The sequence below is a fragment of the Notechis scutatus genome, chromosome 5 (assembly GCF_049901735.1).
Source record: "Notechis scutatus isolate UNSWTSFEM ecotype Mainland chromosome 5, rNotScu1.2, whole genome shotgun sequence".
Lineage (NCBI taxonomy): Eukaryota > Metazoa > Chordata > Lepidosauria > Squamata > Elapidae > Notechis > Notechis scutatus.
The window spans coordinates 5,923,468-5,940,871 of NC_142013.1; the positions used below are offsets into that span (position 1 = coordinate 5,923,468).

Genomic DNA, 17,404 nt, shown 5'->3' on the forward strand with positions numbered 1-17,404 from the left:
AAAAAGGCATTGGTGTCTCTTTCTTTAGCTCCTAAGAGCGAAGAAAAGTAAAGGCATTTTTCGTCTTTCCTTCCCTTCTAGATTGGAAAAAAAAAAACAGGCAAGACATTACAGGTAATCCTCAAAATACGACTCTAATGGAGCTTGTCCATTACAGTGACATGATAGTAGTGTTCTAAGGGGCTGCCACAAAGAAGAGGGAGACAACTTATTCATAGAATCAAAACGACGTGAAATATTACCATCGCTTTAGAAAGCCTTTAGTAAGGCCACGCCTGGAATCCTTGTATCCAGTTTGGTCACCACATAACAAAAAAGATGTTGAGACTTTGGAAAAAGTGCAAAGAAGAGCTACTAAAATGATTAAAGACTTGGAGGCTAAAACATATGAAGAACGGTTGCGGAATTTGGGTTTGGCTAGTCTAGAGAAAAGAAGGTTTTGGGGGGACATAACAGCAGTATTCCAGTATTTCGGGGGGAGGGGGGCTGCTACAAAGACAACTTATTTTTCAAAGCACCAAAAAGCAAGTCAAGAAATAATGGATGGAAACTAATCAAGGAGAGAAGCAACCTGGAACTAAGGAGAAATTTCCTAACAGGGAGGACAATTAACCAGTGGAACAACTTGCCTCCAGAAGTTATGAATGCTCCAACACTGGAGGTTTTTAAGAAGCGACTGTACAGTAACTTGTCTGAAATGATACAGGATCTTCTGCTTGAGCAGGGGGTTGGACTAGAAGACCTTGAAGATCCCTTCCACCTCTATTCTGATTGACTGATTGATTGATTGATATTCTCCAAAGCACCTGAAGCAGGGGTGGGATTCAAATTTTTAACAACCGGTTCTGTGGGTGTGGCTTAAGTGGTGGGCATGGCTTGGTGGTCATGTGATTGGGTGGACATGGCTTGGCGGTCATGTTATTGGCTGGGCGTGGCCAACACAACATCACTCACGTCGAGGCACGCATCTCCTCGCCTGGCCTCTCATGACTGTGGGGATGCTACAACAATCGTAAGTGTGAAAAATGGTCATAAATCACTTTTTTCAGTGCCATTGTAAGTTTGAATGGTCACTCCACACAAGGAAAGTGCCAGCAAAGGAGGGGGAAAAAAACTCCAGAGACGTTCCAGAGACAGGAAGTCTAGTCCTGCCAAGAATGTAATAAGGGTTAACGGAGAGGCAGTTTCTGTAAGCAACACCAGAATGTTTCCTTCCTGCCTTCCTTACAGGATTAGGCCAGTAATTTATTCTAACAACCGGTTCTCCAAACTGCTTAGAATGTTAACAACTGGTTCTAGCGAATACGTGCCAACTGGTAGAATCCCACCCCTGACCTGAAGGCAAGACAAGAAGCAACGGAGGGAAACTAATCAAGGAGAGAAGCAACCTGGAATTAAGGAGAAACTTCTTGACAGTGGGAACAATGATCCAATGGAAATATTTGCCTCCAGAAATTGTGGATGTTGTGGGGTTTTTAAAGAAGAGATTGGACAGCCATTTGTCTGGAATACTCTACCTGACTCTGTGGTTTCTTCCCCAAACCCCAAAAACTTTAACCTTAGACTGTCTATTGACCTCACTCCTTTCCTAAGAGGTCTGTAGGGGGCGTGCATAAGCGCACCAACGTGCCTTCTGTCCCTGTCCTATTGTTTCTTTTATTTTTTCGTATATGTATCCATGCAGTCATAACTATGTTTATACTTATACCTATTATCTTGTAAGCAATTGACAAATCAAATCAAATCAAATCAAATAAATAAATAGAATGGTAGAGTTTTCTGCTTGAGCAGGCGGTTCAACTAGAAAATCTTCTTTTCTTAAATGTATAGTCTGCTTTTCCTTCATAAATAAATAAATGTATATCTATACAACCTTTCCTCCTCCCATTTTCTCCCACAACAACAACATTGTGGGCTGTGATGTACTGACAGAGTTTAATAGGTGCAAAGTAATCTTGTAAATTTCCATGAGGTATAAGTTTGAACCTGAATTTTCACCCATCTTTACCCAACAGTTTAACCATACAGACACAATGAGATAATCCACAAGATTATTTAGGATTATTAAGGACCCAGATCCAATGGTAAATCTTTGTAAACTGAAGGCAGATCTTTTGCGTATACAACTAGCAATGTTGTGTTTAGACATGACCAAACTAATATGTATATGGAAGTTAAATCAAACAGACAACATAGTGCTTTCCATCTCTCCCATTCTAGTACTTAGAATGTCCTGAGATCCATTCATCTCCATAATTAGATATGTACAATTATATCAAATGTAATTAAACATTAAATCATTGCACAATTCAGTCATCAACGATATATTGCATGGTTTGGTAGCCCTGTTCAGTTTAGTTTATACTTTATCACCCAAACATTATTACTCGTTTGCAACTTGCCTGTATTCAACCCTCATGATGTTTTATTTCCAACTGTACTGTTCATCTCTGGACCATATAAACTCCATAATTACCAGATTGAAAAGCAAAAGACTTCCAAAAGCCCACCACCACCAAATGTCCCCCTTCAACAAAAAGACAAATCTCCCATCCTCTCTATGAAGCATCCATCCAGACAGAGTCTAAGCTCACCAGTATTTCTCCGAAGGACGGGCAGAGGCTGGGGGTGGAGTCAAGAGAGAAATCAGCCTGGAATCATTAAGTTCCCACAAATGGTCTAAATTCAATCCCTCGTGAATTCCATTCATTCTTATCTAGAGCCAACTTAGTGCTGAACGTTAGTTGACTAGATCCTTGAGCAATGAATCAGCTTAACTAGAACTTAATGTGTGGTTCTTATTTTTTGCATCTCTTTTTATTACCTCATCTTTTTTTAAGAATCATGAGATCCAGAAACTTTCCTTGCTTTTTTTTTAAATGGGCAGCACATTATTTGGCTTATTACACTTCATCTGTGCTTTACAACACACCTCACTGAGGTGTACACAGATATGTAAAATGATTTCACTTATTTCAAATCCAATGCACAATATATTATATAAAAGTCAACTTTTCTATCTATCCCTGGAATACAGAGCTGTAAAACTCACATGATACATACCAGGGAAAAGTAAAAGAAAGAGGTAGAAAAATCTAAACATTATCAATTATATATATTAGAACACTAATACGTAGAAAACATCTTTTTTAAGCAACAAGCAATCTTGACCACCCAGAATAATATTGATCAACTGTGCTTCTGTGTTCGAAAAGAAATTAGTCTGTAGGAGGAGAGAGAAGACAGAAAATCAATCTAAGATTTGTAAAAATAAATGATTTATACACGCACATCAATAATCTGTACATTTAAGTTTTCTTATGAATGTACCTGTAGCTTTTATGTCAAACATTAAATGATTTCTCTCACATCTGATATAAATTTACAAGAGAAAAGGAACTAAGAAATCAGCTTTTACAACTGGCACTGTGATCTTTAGCATGCAGTAATTTAAATGTAGAATCTCAGCTCGTAGTCCGACCTCACAAAAATCTCAGCTCATAATCTGACTTTATAAGATCTCAACTCATAATTTGGCTTTACAAAATCTCAGTTCATAATTCAACACAGAATCTCAGCTCATAATCCACAAAATCTCCGTTCATAATCCAATTTCACAATCTCAGCTCATAATCTAACATCACAGATTTGACTCATAATCTGACCTCATACAATCTCAGTTAATAATCCAATCTCACCAAATCTCAGTTCATAATCTGACCTCAAAAAATCTTGGCTCATTATTCCAATCTCACAAGATCTCAGCTAAAAATTTGACCTCACGAAAATCTCAACTCACAATCTAACCTTACAAAACTTTAAGAGCATAATCCAACCGCATAAAATCTCAGCTCATAACCTGACTTCATAAAATCTCAGTTCATAATCTGGCCACTCTCCACCTGATTCCATCACTCAGTAGCCATGCTCTTTGATGGGTTGTTATTCTCGGTCCAGTCTTGGAAACAAGCCCTCCCCATGGACAATCAAACCTTCAATCTTGAAGGTGAAAAAGTAGAGCCCAAATAAATTCTAGCACTGTTGGCTGGATGGAGAAATATAATAAAGAATGGAAAAATAACATCATGCTGTCAAGGTCACATTATAGCTGAAAACAGGATTCGGAATGTTTACAACATCAAGTCCTTCGCTTCCTGTAGACAAATCTCTCCATTTTCAGTGCTTTATGGTGTCCTTTACCAAGCCTTTTAAAGATGTCAGGGTATCATTAAACCAGATGGAAATAAAATCTGAAGTGGCATTTATGGGTTTACAAGCTAGCTTTGGTGTCAGACAACCAACAGTGTAAGACCTACAGTAAAAAGCAGATGCCAAATAGCCTCTAGAAAATGAAAGGATTCGCGTCTGTAGCTCAGTACACAAATAAAGGACAATAAAATAGAAGATTGTCTGGGCCCTTATTTCTCAAGGCACTATATCCCAAATGCAGCTGGGATACTAATTTCAAACATCCTCTCTCTCTCTCTCTCTCTCTCTCTCTCTCTCTCTCTCTCTCTCTCTCTCTCTCTCTCTCATCACTGTTCTCATTTGAGACAATGGCTTGCCCACCTCATCAAGATCTCTAAGACACACCAGGCAGCCATTAAAGAAAGATTTACCCAGATCAAAATATCAGGCGAGTCACTATTGGAGAGGCCTAAAATCCCTTTTGCAATTTTACTCACCAAGGAGGGTTCACACCACGCTGAGTAGAAGCAGCTGCTCAGGAAAATATATCCTCAAAATAATATTTGCAGAATAAGCCTTGTTCCTCTGGGATTTATCAATAAGGAGTCCTAGAAAGAAATCAGGAAGATAGGATCAACTGCAAGAAAGTTGGCTATCCAACTTTTTTAAAAAATCGTCATCATCGACATCATCGTCATCATCATGCCAGAACATCAATGAAGTGGTAAATAAAAAATTACCAGGTATTAGCCAGTTTGTGGGGGTCAGTTTTTGTAATTGGCAGCCCCAAGACCCCCCAGACTAAGAAAGATCTCTCTCAAATCAATACTGCTTTATACTGCACTAGCTGATAACCCGGTGTTGCCTGGGTATTTATTTATTCTAATCCTGTATTACACAGGAAAAGCCAGGATTTTGGCGACCGAGAACAAATGTAATTTTTAATGTTGGATTTTCCCCATTACCAGAGAGAGCCCCCTTGTGGAGTACCATGAAGCCATTACCATGGCAACTCCACAGCCCTGTACAGTAGAAGCCATTTTAAAGCAGTACGGTAGAAATCATTTGAAGGCACAACTGGATGTATCTTAAGAACACACACCCTGAGGGGTTGTTAGGGTTCTCTTATCCCCACATTATTTGTTTCCAGAGAGTAAGTAATCTGTGTACCAAGTTTGGTTGAAATTGCTCGAGGCGTTCCAGAGTTATGCTGGAACATACACGCACACACACATACACACACCCTTTTTTATATATATAAATAAAAAAATAATAAAAATGAAGAAGGAGAAGAAGGAGAGGGAGAGGAAGAAAGAAGGAGGAGGAGGAGGAGGAGGGGGAGGGGAGATTGGTGAGACCACACTTGGAATACTGCATCCATTTCTGGTCACCATGATACAAAAAAAAAGATGTTGAGACTCTGGAAAGTGTGCAGAGAAGAGCAACCAAGATGATTAGGGGACTGGAGGCTAAATCATACAATGAATGATTGATGGAGCTAGATATGTCTAACAAAGAGAAGGACTAAGGGTGACATGACAGCTTCTTCTAACACTTGAAGGGTTGTCACAGAGAGGAAGGAGGACAACCTAAAGCACCCAAAGGCAGGACAAGAAGCAACGGATGGAGACTAATCAAGGAGAGAACCAAGCTAGAACTAAGGAGAAATGTTCCGACCGTAGGAACAAATAATCTGTGGAACGACTTGCCTCGAGAAGTTGTTGGCGCTCCAACACTGGAGGTTTTTAAGAAGAGACCGGACAAGCATTTGTCTGAAATGGTATAGGGTCTCCTGCTTGAGCAGAGGGGTAGACTAGAAGACCTCCAAGCTCCCTTCCAACCCTATTCTATCCTAGAGTATGCTATATTCTAGGTTCGGTGGTGTTTTTGCAATTATGGAATCCGAACATCGTACAATTTACACTTTTGTGATGGTGTTGGCTTTGTTTTCCCTTTGGGTCATACTTGCTTGTCAGTTGCTTTACGGATAGCTTGTACAGAAAAAGAGACACGTCAATACAATCAGCGCAGTTCACCTCTGTGACAAGTCCTGAGAGCCAACCAAGTTGCCCAGAGCCTTCTTTTGCCTCCTAAAGTTTTTTTCTTCCCAAAGCTGAAAGGAAAGCAAGTGACCAGTTCAATATTGCTTTTTACACTTCAAGGTCATCTGTTTGATTGTCGCAGTGGCTTTGTAGAACAGCCCTTTTGAGCTGTTTATTTTGATGAGAAAAGAAACGAACAAAGCCCCAAGCTTGAAAAGAGTTGCTAACTTTCAGGTTAGACAGCATTTCGGATCGCTTTCAAAGCCCAGGGGCTCCTCCAGATATGACTGCAGTTGCTACATTAAAAGGAATGAAGGGCCCTATTTATTTTATTTAGCGTATGGCATCCACAGAGGTCATGAAAGCACAGATACACCAATTTAGTAAATAAAGCAATCAGCAGATAGATAGATAGATAGATAGATAGATAGATAGATAGATAGATAGATAGATAGATAGATGAGAGAGAGAGAGATGGATAGATGAGAGAGAGAGAGAGATGGATAGATAGGTAGATGTGAGAGAGAGAGAGAGATGGATACATACGGAGATAGATAGATAGACAGACAGATAGATATATAGAAAGAAAGAGAAATAGAGGGATAGATGGAGATAGCTAGCTAGCTAGCTAAACGATAGATAGATAGATGATAGATAGATAGATAGATAGATAGATAGATAGATAGATAGATAGATAGATAGATAGATAGATGAGAGAGAGATATGGATAGATACAGAGATAGACAGACAGATAGACATAGACAGATAGATATATAGAAACAGAGAAATAGAGGGATAGATGGATATAAGATAGATGGATGGATGGATGGATGGATAGATAGATAGATAGATAGATAGATAGATAGATAGATAGATAGATAGATAGAGATAGATAGATAGATAGATAGATAGATAGATAGATAGATAGATAGATAGATAGATAGATAGATACATAGACAGACAGACAGACAGAGACAGACAGACAGACAGACAGACAGATGGATAGATATAGACAGATATAGAAAGAAAAATAGGGGGATAGATGGATACAGATAGAGATGATATACAGAGATGGATGGATGGATGGATGGATGGATGGATGAATAGACAGATAGACATAGATATTTAGAAAGAAAGAGAAAAAGAGGGAAAGGTGGATAGAGAGAGAGATATGGTTAGAGAGAAAGAGAGAGAGAAAGAAGATAGACAGATAGATAAATAGATAGTGGATGGATGGATGGATGGATGGATGGATGGATGGATGGATAGATAGACATAGACAGATAGATATATAGAAAGAAAGAGAAATAGATGGATAGAGATAGAGATAGATAGATAGATAGATAGATAGAGAGAGAGAGAGAGAGAGAGAGAGAGAGAAAGGATAGATAGATAAATAGATAGTGGATGGATAGATGGATTGATGGATTGATGGATGGATAGATGGATAGACAGACATAGACAGATAGACACATAGAAAGAAAGAGAAATAGAGGGAGAGTTGGATAGATAGGCAGATACAGAGTGAGATAGACATCCACATAGAGGCACACCCCCCCCCCCAGTGCCCAGGTCCATTTTCGCTGGCAGAGGCACTGTGGGCCAGTTATTCGCTCTTTCCAGGCAGGCCCCACGAGAGATCTAAACACCCCACAAGCTGGATCTTCCCCCCCCCTCCGGGTCTTGAGTTTGACACCTCTCGTCTAGATTGTAAGACTGTGCTCTGTTATCCCAAATTGGTTTCCTAAGGCCCCCATTGATCCAGAGATGCTCTTGATGGAGTCCTACCACTGTGCTTTGTCCCAGGGCCTTCCTGCTAGACAGGAAAGTTTTTCCACAAATGGAAATTTTGCATTTCCAGCGAGAAGTTTCCTTGCTGATGTAAGCAACATGCCAAGGAGTGTATAACATGGGGTGATTTTAGCTCCCTATAAAACCCGCAATAAAGATGAGTAAAAACAAACATCTGTACAGCAGTGGTGGAATTCATTTTTGTTTTTACTGATTCTGTGGGCAGGGCTTGGTGGGCATGGCTTGCTGGGAGTGGCTTGGTGGGCGTGGCAGGGGAAGGTTACTGAAAAATCTTCATTCCCTCCCCACCCCACTGACCTGCTTTCCAGCTCTGTTCTCCTGGGCAGGGCAACTAAAGAAGAGCCAGCCGATCAGCTGGAACTCAATAGGAGGCAGAGACTAGATGGGGGTGTGGCCTGGTTAGAAGTGGGATTTGCTGGTTCTCCAAATGACTCAAAATGTCCGCTACTGGTTCTCCAGAACTGGTCAGAACCTACTGAATACCACCTCTGCTGTACAGGTAGCGCTCAAATTTCAACCATTTGTTTTATGGCCATCAAAGTTACAACAGCACTGGGAAAAGTGACATTTTTCACACTTATGACCATTTTGAAGCATCCCCAGGGTCACGTGATCAAAATCCAGAAGGCTTCGCAACTGGCATGGACTTGTGGTGGGATTCTAATTTTTTTTCCACTGGTTCTATGAGAGCGTGTTTTGTTCACACGCGCAGCATTCACAACACACCAATTTCAAGCACTACAGCTTACCTTCTACGGCAAGTCAAACAGCTGAGGCACGGGAATTCATCGTGCTGCATGAATCAGCGGAGCTGAAAAACGTTGAAATATAGGACAGGATACGCCAGTGATGGCTAACCTTTTCCACGTTGCATGCCAAAAGTGCACTCGTGCACTTGCATGCCTGCACCCATGATGCAATGTGCGTGTGACTCCCCTACCCCCCTGCACATGCACAGACGACCCTCTGTGTGTGCACCATGCGCCTCTATGCATGCACGCGTGCCCCCTGCACCGCACTTCTCTGTGCATGTGCATGCAACCACCTCCCCGCACGCCGCATGCCTCTGTGTATGCGTGGCAAATACCCAACAGTCAGCTGGCTGGCAGGAGCGTGCACGCATGCACAATGGGGCTCTTCCGGGCGACCTCTTGCGTGCCGACAAAAGTGCCATTTCTGGAACGCGTGCCATAGGTTCACCATCACGGGCAGGGGTGGGATTCAAAATATTTAACAACTGGTTCTGTGGGCGTGGCTTAGTTGGTGGGGATGGCTTGGTGGTCATGTGACTGGGTGGATGTGGCTTGGTGGTCATGGGATTGGCTGGGTATGGCCAACTCAACATCACTCACATCGAGGCACACATCTCCTTGCCTAGCCTCTCATGACTGTGGGGATGCTGCAACAGTCGTAAGTGTGAAAAATGGTCATAAGTCACTTTTTTCAGTGCCGTTGTAACTTTGAATGGTCCCTCCACACAAGCAAAGTACCAGCAAAGGGGGTGGGGGGGAACCTCCAGAGAAGTTCCTGAGACAGGAAGTGCAGTCCTGCCAAGAATGTAATAAGGGTTAACAGAGAGGCAGTTTCTGTCAGCAACACCAGAATGTTTCCTTCCTGCCTTCCTTACAGGATTAGCCCAGTAATTTCTTCTAACAACCAGTTCTCCGAACTGCTTAGAATGTTAACAACTGGTTCTAAAGAATAGGTGTGAACTGGTAGAATCCCACCCCTGATCACGGGGATAGGCCATGGGTGGGTGGATGGAGTCAGCTGTTCATCGGAGCTACTGGTTCAGTAGAACCGGTCCAAACCAGCAGTATCCCTCCACTGCTTATGACTGTTGCTGTGTCCCAAGGTCACGTGATTCCCCTTTGGCGACCTTCTGACAGGCAAAAATCCACGGGGAAGCCAGATTCCCTTTAACAACACCGTTGCTAACTTAACCACCGCACTGATTCCCTTAACAGCAGTGGCAAAGAAAGGTCGTAAAATGGTCCAAGACTCATTTAACATCTGTCTTGCTTAGCATTGAAAATCTTGGGCTCTGTTGTGGCTGTAAGTCAAGGACTACATGGATTTGAATAGCTTTCTGGAAATCTTAGTCAAAACAGGCTGCTTAGGCCACTCGCTTCCTTTTTATGGTGCAATCGGCGAGACTTTCTGAGGGGAAAGCAGGCCATCTGAAAAGGCCCTGAGTCATTTCGTCGCGGAACATTCGTAGCCCCAAAGAAACAGCCACATGCAAGACGCCATTTGGTTTGACTCTTGCTTGTAAGGTCTCATAATAGACTGCATGAAAATCTAGAGGCGATTCCACTGTGATTTGTCACTCCCTCGCTTTTTTTTCCTTTTTTTCCCAAGGGGGGGGGGAATGGTTTCTGTTTTTTATCTTCCACTGTTCCTTCAGGGTTTATTCTCTGCTGTGTGTGGCATTGTTTTTTTTACTTTAATATCTTTAATTTTCAGGATACAGCATGGAGAATAACAGGGTTGGGAGGGACTCTTGAGGTCTTCTAGTCCAACCCCCTGCTCAAGCAGGAAACCTGCCTATACCATTTCAGACAAAGGGTTGTCCAAACTCTTCTTTAAAACCTCCAGTGTGGGAGCATTCACAACTTCTGGAGGCAAGTTGTTCCACTGATTGATTGTTCTCCCTGTCAGGAAATTTTCTCCTTAGTTCTAGGTTGGATTTTCCTTGATAAGTTTATTTAATTTAATTTAATTTAATTTAATTTAATTTAATTTAGAATAGAATAGAGAATAGAATAGAATAGAATAGAATAGAATAGAATAGAATAGAATAGAATAGAATAGAATAGAGAATAGAGAATAGAGAATAGAATAGAATAGAATAGAGAATAGAATAGTATAGAGAAGAGGATAGAGAAGAGGATAGAGAATAGAATAGAGAATAGAATAGAATAGAGAATAGAATAGAATAGAATAGAATAGAATAGAGAATAGAATTAAAATAGAATAGAATAGAGAATAGAATAAGAAAGGAACAGAATAGAATAGAATAGAATAGAATAGAATAGAATAGAATAGAATAGAATAGAATAGAATAACAGAATTGGAAGGGACCTTGGAGGTCTTCTAGTCCAACCCCTTGCTTAGGCAGGAACCCTATACCATTTCAGACAAATGGTTATCCAATCTCTTCTTAAAAACTTCTGGTGTTGGAGCATCTAAAACTTCTGGAAGCAAGTTGTAGTTTAGTTTAGTTTAGTTTAGTTTAATTAATTTTTTAATTTAATTTTTTATTTTATTTTTATTTATTTATTATTTAATTAATTTTATAATTCAATTTAACTTGATTTAATTTCTACTGGGTCTTAGAGCTCTCATGGGGACAACTTAGAGGTTGTCCTCAACTTATGACTATTTGCTTAACAACCATTCACAGTTAAAATGGAGCCCTCCCCCAAAGGTACTTATGACCCAAATTCCCATTGGCCATGGCCTCTTCCCACTGGTCATATGACTACATTTTGCATTTATGACCATTTGTAGCATTCTGTGTCCATGATTTACAAAACGTGTATTTAGTTTGTTTTTGGCAAAAATTCCTCATACAGAACAATGGGTTCACTTAAAAACTTCAACATATCCACTTAACGACTCCTGTCAGAAATGGTGTAGGGTCTCCTGCTTGGGCAGGGGGTTGGACTAGATGACCCTTCCAACTCTGATTATCTTTTATCTGTTAAAAATAAAAGGTTGTAAAATCTGGTCAGTCATGTGACAACTTGCTTTATGACCATCATGACTTATGACCGTAATGGGCCAGCTCCACTATGGTCATAATTTGAGGACTACCCGTATTTTTGTTCACATCATAGTCTCATCCTTCATTGACCTTGAATGCGGCTGTGTATGTTAAGAACCACACAACCTTTGTGCCTTTAGCCCTGTCTCTAACTCAGGTGTAGAAGCTCAACATGGAGGTCAACGAAGATCTTTGAAAGATCTCGGTTATTCCAAAATGAATGAAATCATTTTGTCTTGTGGAACAGCAATTTTTGGCCTGTCTCAAATGGCAGTGTTTAATCAGAATGCCTCTTGCTAGGTTGCTGATATGTCCTTGCGGGCACCTTGACCCGTAATGCAACTCCTGAATTATCGCAATTTTTAGCTGGATGTGAAAGCTGGATTTATGGAAAAATTTGGAACAATTTCCTTTCCAATTTTCAGGGCTGCTCCTGAGTTGATAAACAGAAAAATGCTGTGTGAGGCTGCAGCTTTGCTCTGTAACACTCCCAAAAATTGAAAGGAAAAAAAAAAAAAGAATGGGGGCGATAGAACGGGGGAAGGAAGGGATTGTGAGAAGATGGATAGAGAAACTCACACAACCCGGAGGAAAAATTAGGCAAAAAATATGCAATTCCCTGGCACTTGTGTAATATTGCTACTACATGACGGACAAAAATTGTGGATTTGAACCACAGGTGGTATTTAGCAGGTTCTGACTAGTTCTGGAGAACCAGTAGCGGAAATTTTGCGTAGTTTGGAGAACCAGCAAATACCACTTCTGACTGGCCCCGCCCCCATCTATTCTCCGCCTCCTGAGCCCCAGCTGATTGGCTGGGTCTTCTTTGGTTGCTCTGCATAGGAGAACAGAGCTGGAAAGCAGGTTAATGGGGTGGGGAGGGAATGGGGATTTTGCTATATCTTTCCCCTGCCACGCCCACCAAGCCACACCCACAGAACTGGTGGTAAACATTTTTGAATCTCACCACTGTTTTGAACCCTAAACTTCAGCCAAGTCTGGGGTGTGTAAACCCAGTCAACCAGTCTGAACTCAAAAGGACAAAAACAGCACCAAGCAACAGTGCAAAATCTAGCAACCGTTAACAAATAGTCAGTTTGGTTTAGTGATTACAGCACAAGACTAGAAAACAAGAGAGTGTGACTTTAAGTCCCGCCTTACCCATAAAAGCCAGATTGGTAACTTTGGGCCAATCACCAGGAGATGATGGTGAATTCTAGTGTTGCCTTAGGTCTGAAAGCCAGCTGGGTGTGAGTTCTAGTCCCACCTTTAGTCATGAAACCCAACTGCTTGACTTTGGGCCAGTCATTCTTGCTCAGCCCAACTCACCTCACATACATGTTTCTTGTGGGGAGAAACGGAGGAGGAAGGTGTGTTGGATATGTTTGTCACTTTGAGTTAATTGAAAAAATAAGAAGCCATGAAATAAAAACAAACAAATAAATATTAATTGAAGGTTGCATTCGATGGTGTGGACCCCTCAGTATCTGCAACAGGAGCCAATGGCAAAACAATCATCACAATTTTAATTTGTTGCAAATTTCAGCACCAGAATGCAAAAATATTTGAGGTCCTATCGCGTCTATGGAAATTCTCAGTCATCCAGGTCGTAGTTGTCCCAAAGGTGCTTTTTTCAAGAGGTGACTGGAGTTTCTTGCTTTTCTTTGAAGATATTTCACTTCTCATCCAAGAAGCTTCTTCAGTTCTGACTGGATGGTGGGGAACAGAAATATTTATATTCCTGGCAGGCAGCTGGTCATTTGTATCCTTTTACAGGGTCATCGAGGCCACTTGGAGGTTCCTCTGTGTCCTCAGGGTCACCTGAGTGGTGCTCCTGGAATAGTGCAGACTACAGGAGACCAGGAGCATTACTCAGGTGACCTTGAGGACACAGACAAACCTCCAAGTGGCCTCAACAACTCTCTAAAAGGATACAAATGACCAGCTGTCTGCAAGGAGTATAAATCCTTCCATTCCTCACCATCCAGTCAGAGCAGGTCAGTTGCATCCTTTTAGAGAGCAGTTGAGGCCACTTGGAGATTTTTCTGTGTCCTCCAGGTCACTTGAGTGGTGCAAATAGGTGTGGAGCCTGTGGTGTAGACTGGAGATAGATGAGGTCATATTCCCACTATTGAGAGAGGGCTGTTCACCTAGATGATCTCTTTGATTCCTTTTCCAAACCAGTTTTTCTTGGACAAGAAGCAAAACATCTTCAAAGAAAAACCAGAAGGTCCAGTGGCCTCTTGAAAAAAAAAAAGCACTTTTGGGACAACTGTGACCTGGATGACTGAGAATCTCCAGAGACACTAATATGCATTTTAATTTTGGGGTCATTGCAATTGGTACTTGGACAGCCAACTCAAGCAACAATTCACATCTCACTTCAATCTAGCTTAGTTTCACTTTAGTTTAGTTTGCGTTGTTGTGCAACCTTAACCAAAATGTATTTATACACACACTCTAATATTTGGTTAGCATAAACCACTATTGTCCTCTTCTGTTAAGGAACGCATATATGTCAAGTTTCCAAATACAGGTTCCACAGCAACTGCCTTTTGTATTGATTAGTCCTCCGAGGGTATTTTTTTTTCTCAATTATTTTTTTTAAAGCAAACACGTATTACAGTTCTTGGCGTAGCTTTAAAAAGTATGACTTCCCATTAACCTCCAACGTACATTCCTTTATTCTGTTCCCGAGGAGCTATTTAAAAATGAGACAATTTTGCATGTAAAGTTTAAACAGGTAGATTTGAAAAGACACGAATGTGTTTTGCTCCGTTAGAATCCTGCAAAAACCTTTAATTACCCAGCATTAATTAGACAGGCATTCAGGGGTGGGATTCAGCCGTTCGGGCCAGTTTGGCCGAACTGGATGTTAAATTCACACCTGGTTCACTGAACTAATAATTGAACTGGCTGGCTGCTTCTCCCCTCCCAGGACTCTCCACCAATTCTGCTGTATAGTGCAGTGTTGGTGCAGTGTCGGAGGTTTTCGGTTCAATGTGTGAAGGGTGAAGGATGTGTGTTTGTGTTTATTTTCATGGTCATGATGTGCACTGAAGATGGTGTTTGATTTCATCATACGAGGTGCAATGACAATAAAGTAAACTAACTGTGTCTTCAACAGCTAACATGCAGCAACCTGTATGTTAGGAATAACATAGTTACCTAACGTAGTTTGGGTAAAATAATATATATAAACTATGATAGTGAATTTAAGTGTGTGTCACTTTAAACTGCAAAGCATGTAATTTTGGTTGCGGCTGTAAAACCGCCATAAGAGGGAGCAAGAGAACTGGATTGATTGCTGGCTTACTGGAATGCTTGCTGACGATGATGGATTGATGGTTTGATAACTGCGTGTTCTCTGCTGTTGCTGAAGGAAGAAAGGAGGTTTGACTTCTTCATATCTCTACTGCGATGAGATATATTACTGGACTGATATTTGTAAGTTTACTGACCTCTTTTTCGACACTGGACTTTGCAACTGAATAATCCCCGGACGGACTGAACTAGTGAATGATATATGGACTCTTTGACTATGCTAAAAATCTTACTGGAATAAACTATTTAACTAGCACAGTGTATCTGTTTTTACTGAGTGTAAGCTACAAAAACGTTTGTCTCACATATTTGCCTGCCTGCCTGACTGCCGTGCAGGTTCTGCTAGGGTGTATATCCCTAACACTGATGTGCCGTGCAAAGCAGCTGCACTTCGAAAACAGGAAATAAAGGTCAGAATGAGAGCCCAGGCTGGTGGGTGGGCCCAACTGCAGATTATCGGAGCAAACCGGTTCACTCCCAGTTGATCTTCGAAGCTACCAGTTCGAACCGGTAGAATCCCACCCCTGGCCAAGGTATAAAAAGCTCAGCACTTATCTACATGGGGCTAGGTTGGAAGTGGAACGCTAACCCTGAACCTGGCTAAAAAGGCTTCTCGTTTTAGCTCACTTCATTTTCTATTTACAAAGGAACTTGGCTTTGCATTTCAGCAGGTTTGGCTCTACGGCATGCCAGCCTGTGTTTGTGGACTGCTCAATTGTCTCCTCCCAGCTGCTCTCCTGGAGCGATCAGTGACAAATAGGCACCAGTCTGATGTTCACAGACCTTTAAAGTAAGGTAGCCATCTCACCGATCCCTTTGGGAGCATGCCAAGTTTTGCAAAACGCGGGAAAAGAAGCAAAACAGATGGAAATCCATGGAATGAAAGACAAGGGAAACAAAAATCTAACAAAATCTAGTTGACACCAATGCCATGCAAGATACTTTTCTAGCGATAGAAGAAAATATACATTGCTGTCTGAGCTTGGTTGTTTCCTTGCAAATGATTCATTATCCAACTAGACGGCCTCATCAGTGGTGGAATTCCAGTTGAATATTACCTAGCTGGGTAATAAAATATCTGCAAGAAAGCAACCAAGTTCAGAGAGCACCAAGTAACCTATACTCCTCCTCCTGCTCCTCCTCCTTGGCAAACCCCACTCCCTTCTAGCACTGATGATGTTACCTAGTTGGGTAATGAAATGTCTGCAAAAAAACATCAAACCCAGAGAGCACCAAGGACCCTATGCCAACATTCCTCCTCTTCCTCCTCCTCCTCCTCCTCCTCTTCCTCCTCCTCCTCCTCCTCCTCTTCCTCCTCCTCCTCCTCCTCCTCCTCCTCCTCCTCCTCCTCCTCCTCCTCCTCCTCCTCCTCGTCCTCCTCCTCCTCCTCCTCCTCCTTTCTGCAAACCCCATTCCCATCTAACACTGATGATGTTACCTAGTTGAGTAATGAAATATCTCCAAGAAAATAACCAAGTTCAGAGAGCGCCAAGGCCTCCACAAAACACTTCTCTGTTTTTCAAGCCATCCTTCTTTCTACAACGCCCCTAAACTATTCTATTGTCTTTGGTTCTTGAAGTTTCTCTCCTCTCCCTCTTTCTTTGTGGATCTCATCAACTCCATCCAACCATGACCTTCAGTCATATATAACACTTGTATTTCCTTCAAACGGCTCATTCACTTTTCTAGAGGTAATTCGGTCTCTATTTTGGCCTGACCCTATTTCTTCCTGTTTTATCACACACAGTTTTGTCACTATATACAACTTAGCTTCATTATCCCCACTGACATATCCAACTTTAACTTCCATACATCGCAGTGAACCTCTCCTCCACCTTTCCATTTATGTTTGTGCATGCTTTATTTCCATCCTATACCTTTCTTCCTTTTAATGTTTTGCTTGGCACGGAAAATAAAGCCCTTGTCATAATAGCAGCCCTCTTTTGCAGGAAATATTTTAGGTCACCTTCCCGCAATCCAGATGTCTGTGCGGTGACTACAGGCAGTTGTCTAACAACCACAATTGGGCCTAGGATTTTCATTGCTAAGCAACTGTTAGTTGTTAACACAGTTGTGCCCAATTTTTAATGACTTTTTTTTTTTTAACTGCTGAACAAAACGAATCTCTGCAGTTAAATGAATGGTGTGGCCATTACGTGAATTCAGCTTCTTCCTGTTGGAAGTAAAATCTGATCTGGGTCCAAGCTGGGAGAAAGAAACAGCAAAAAATGAATTTGGAGGTAAGCTGCAGTTGGAAAGGAGGTCTCCA

At 41.4% G+C, this 17,404-nt stretch overlaps 1 protein-coding gene and 1 long non-coding RNA gene across 2 annotated transcripts in view; one reads left to right on the forward strand and one right to left on the reverse strand.

The window, feature by feature from the left end:
* Nucleotides 1-17,404, forward strand: part of LOC148130353 (uncharacterized) — a 330,297-nt gene that overhangs the window by 36,187 nt on the left and 276,706 nt on the right. The gene's annotated exons all lie outside the window — the stretch shown is intronic.
* On the reverse strand, nucleotides 6,532-7,773 carry LOC148130354 (uncharacterized). Its single transcript, XM_087967484.1, is given in 1 exon segment — nucleotides 6,532-7,773. A coding segment is annotated over 1 exon segment (1,242 nt).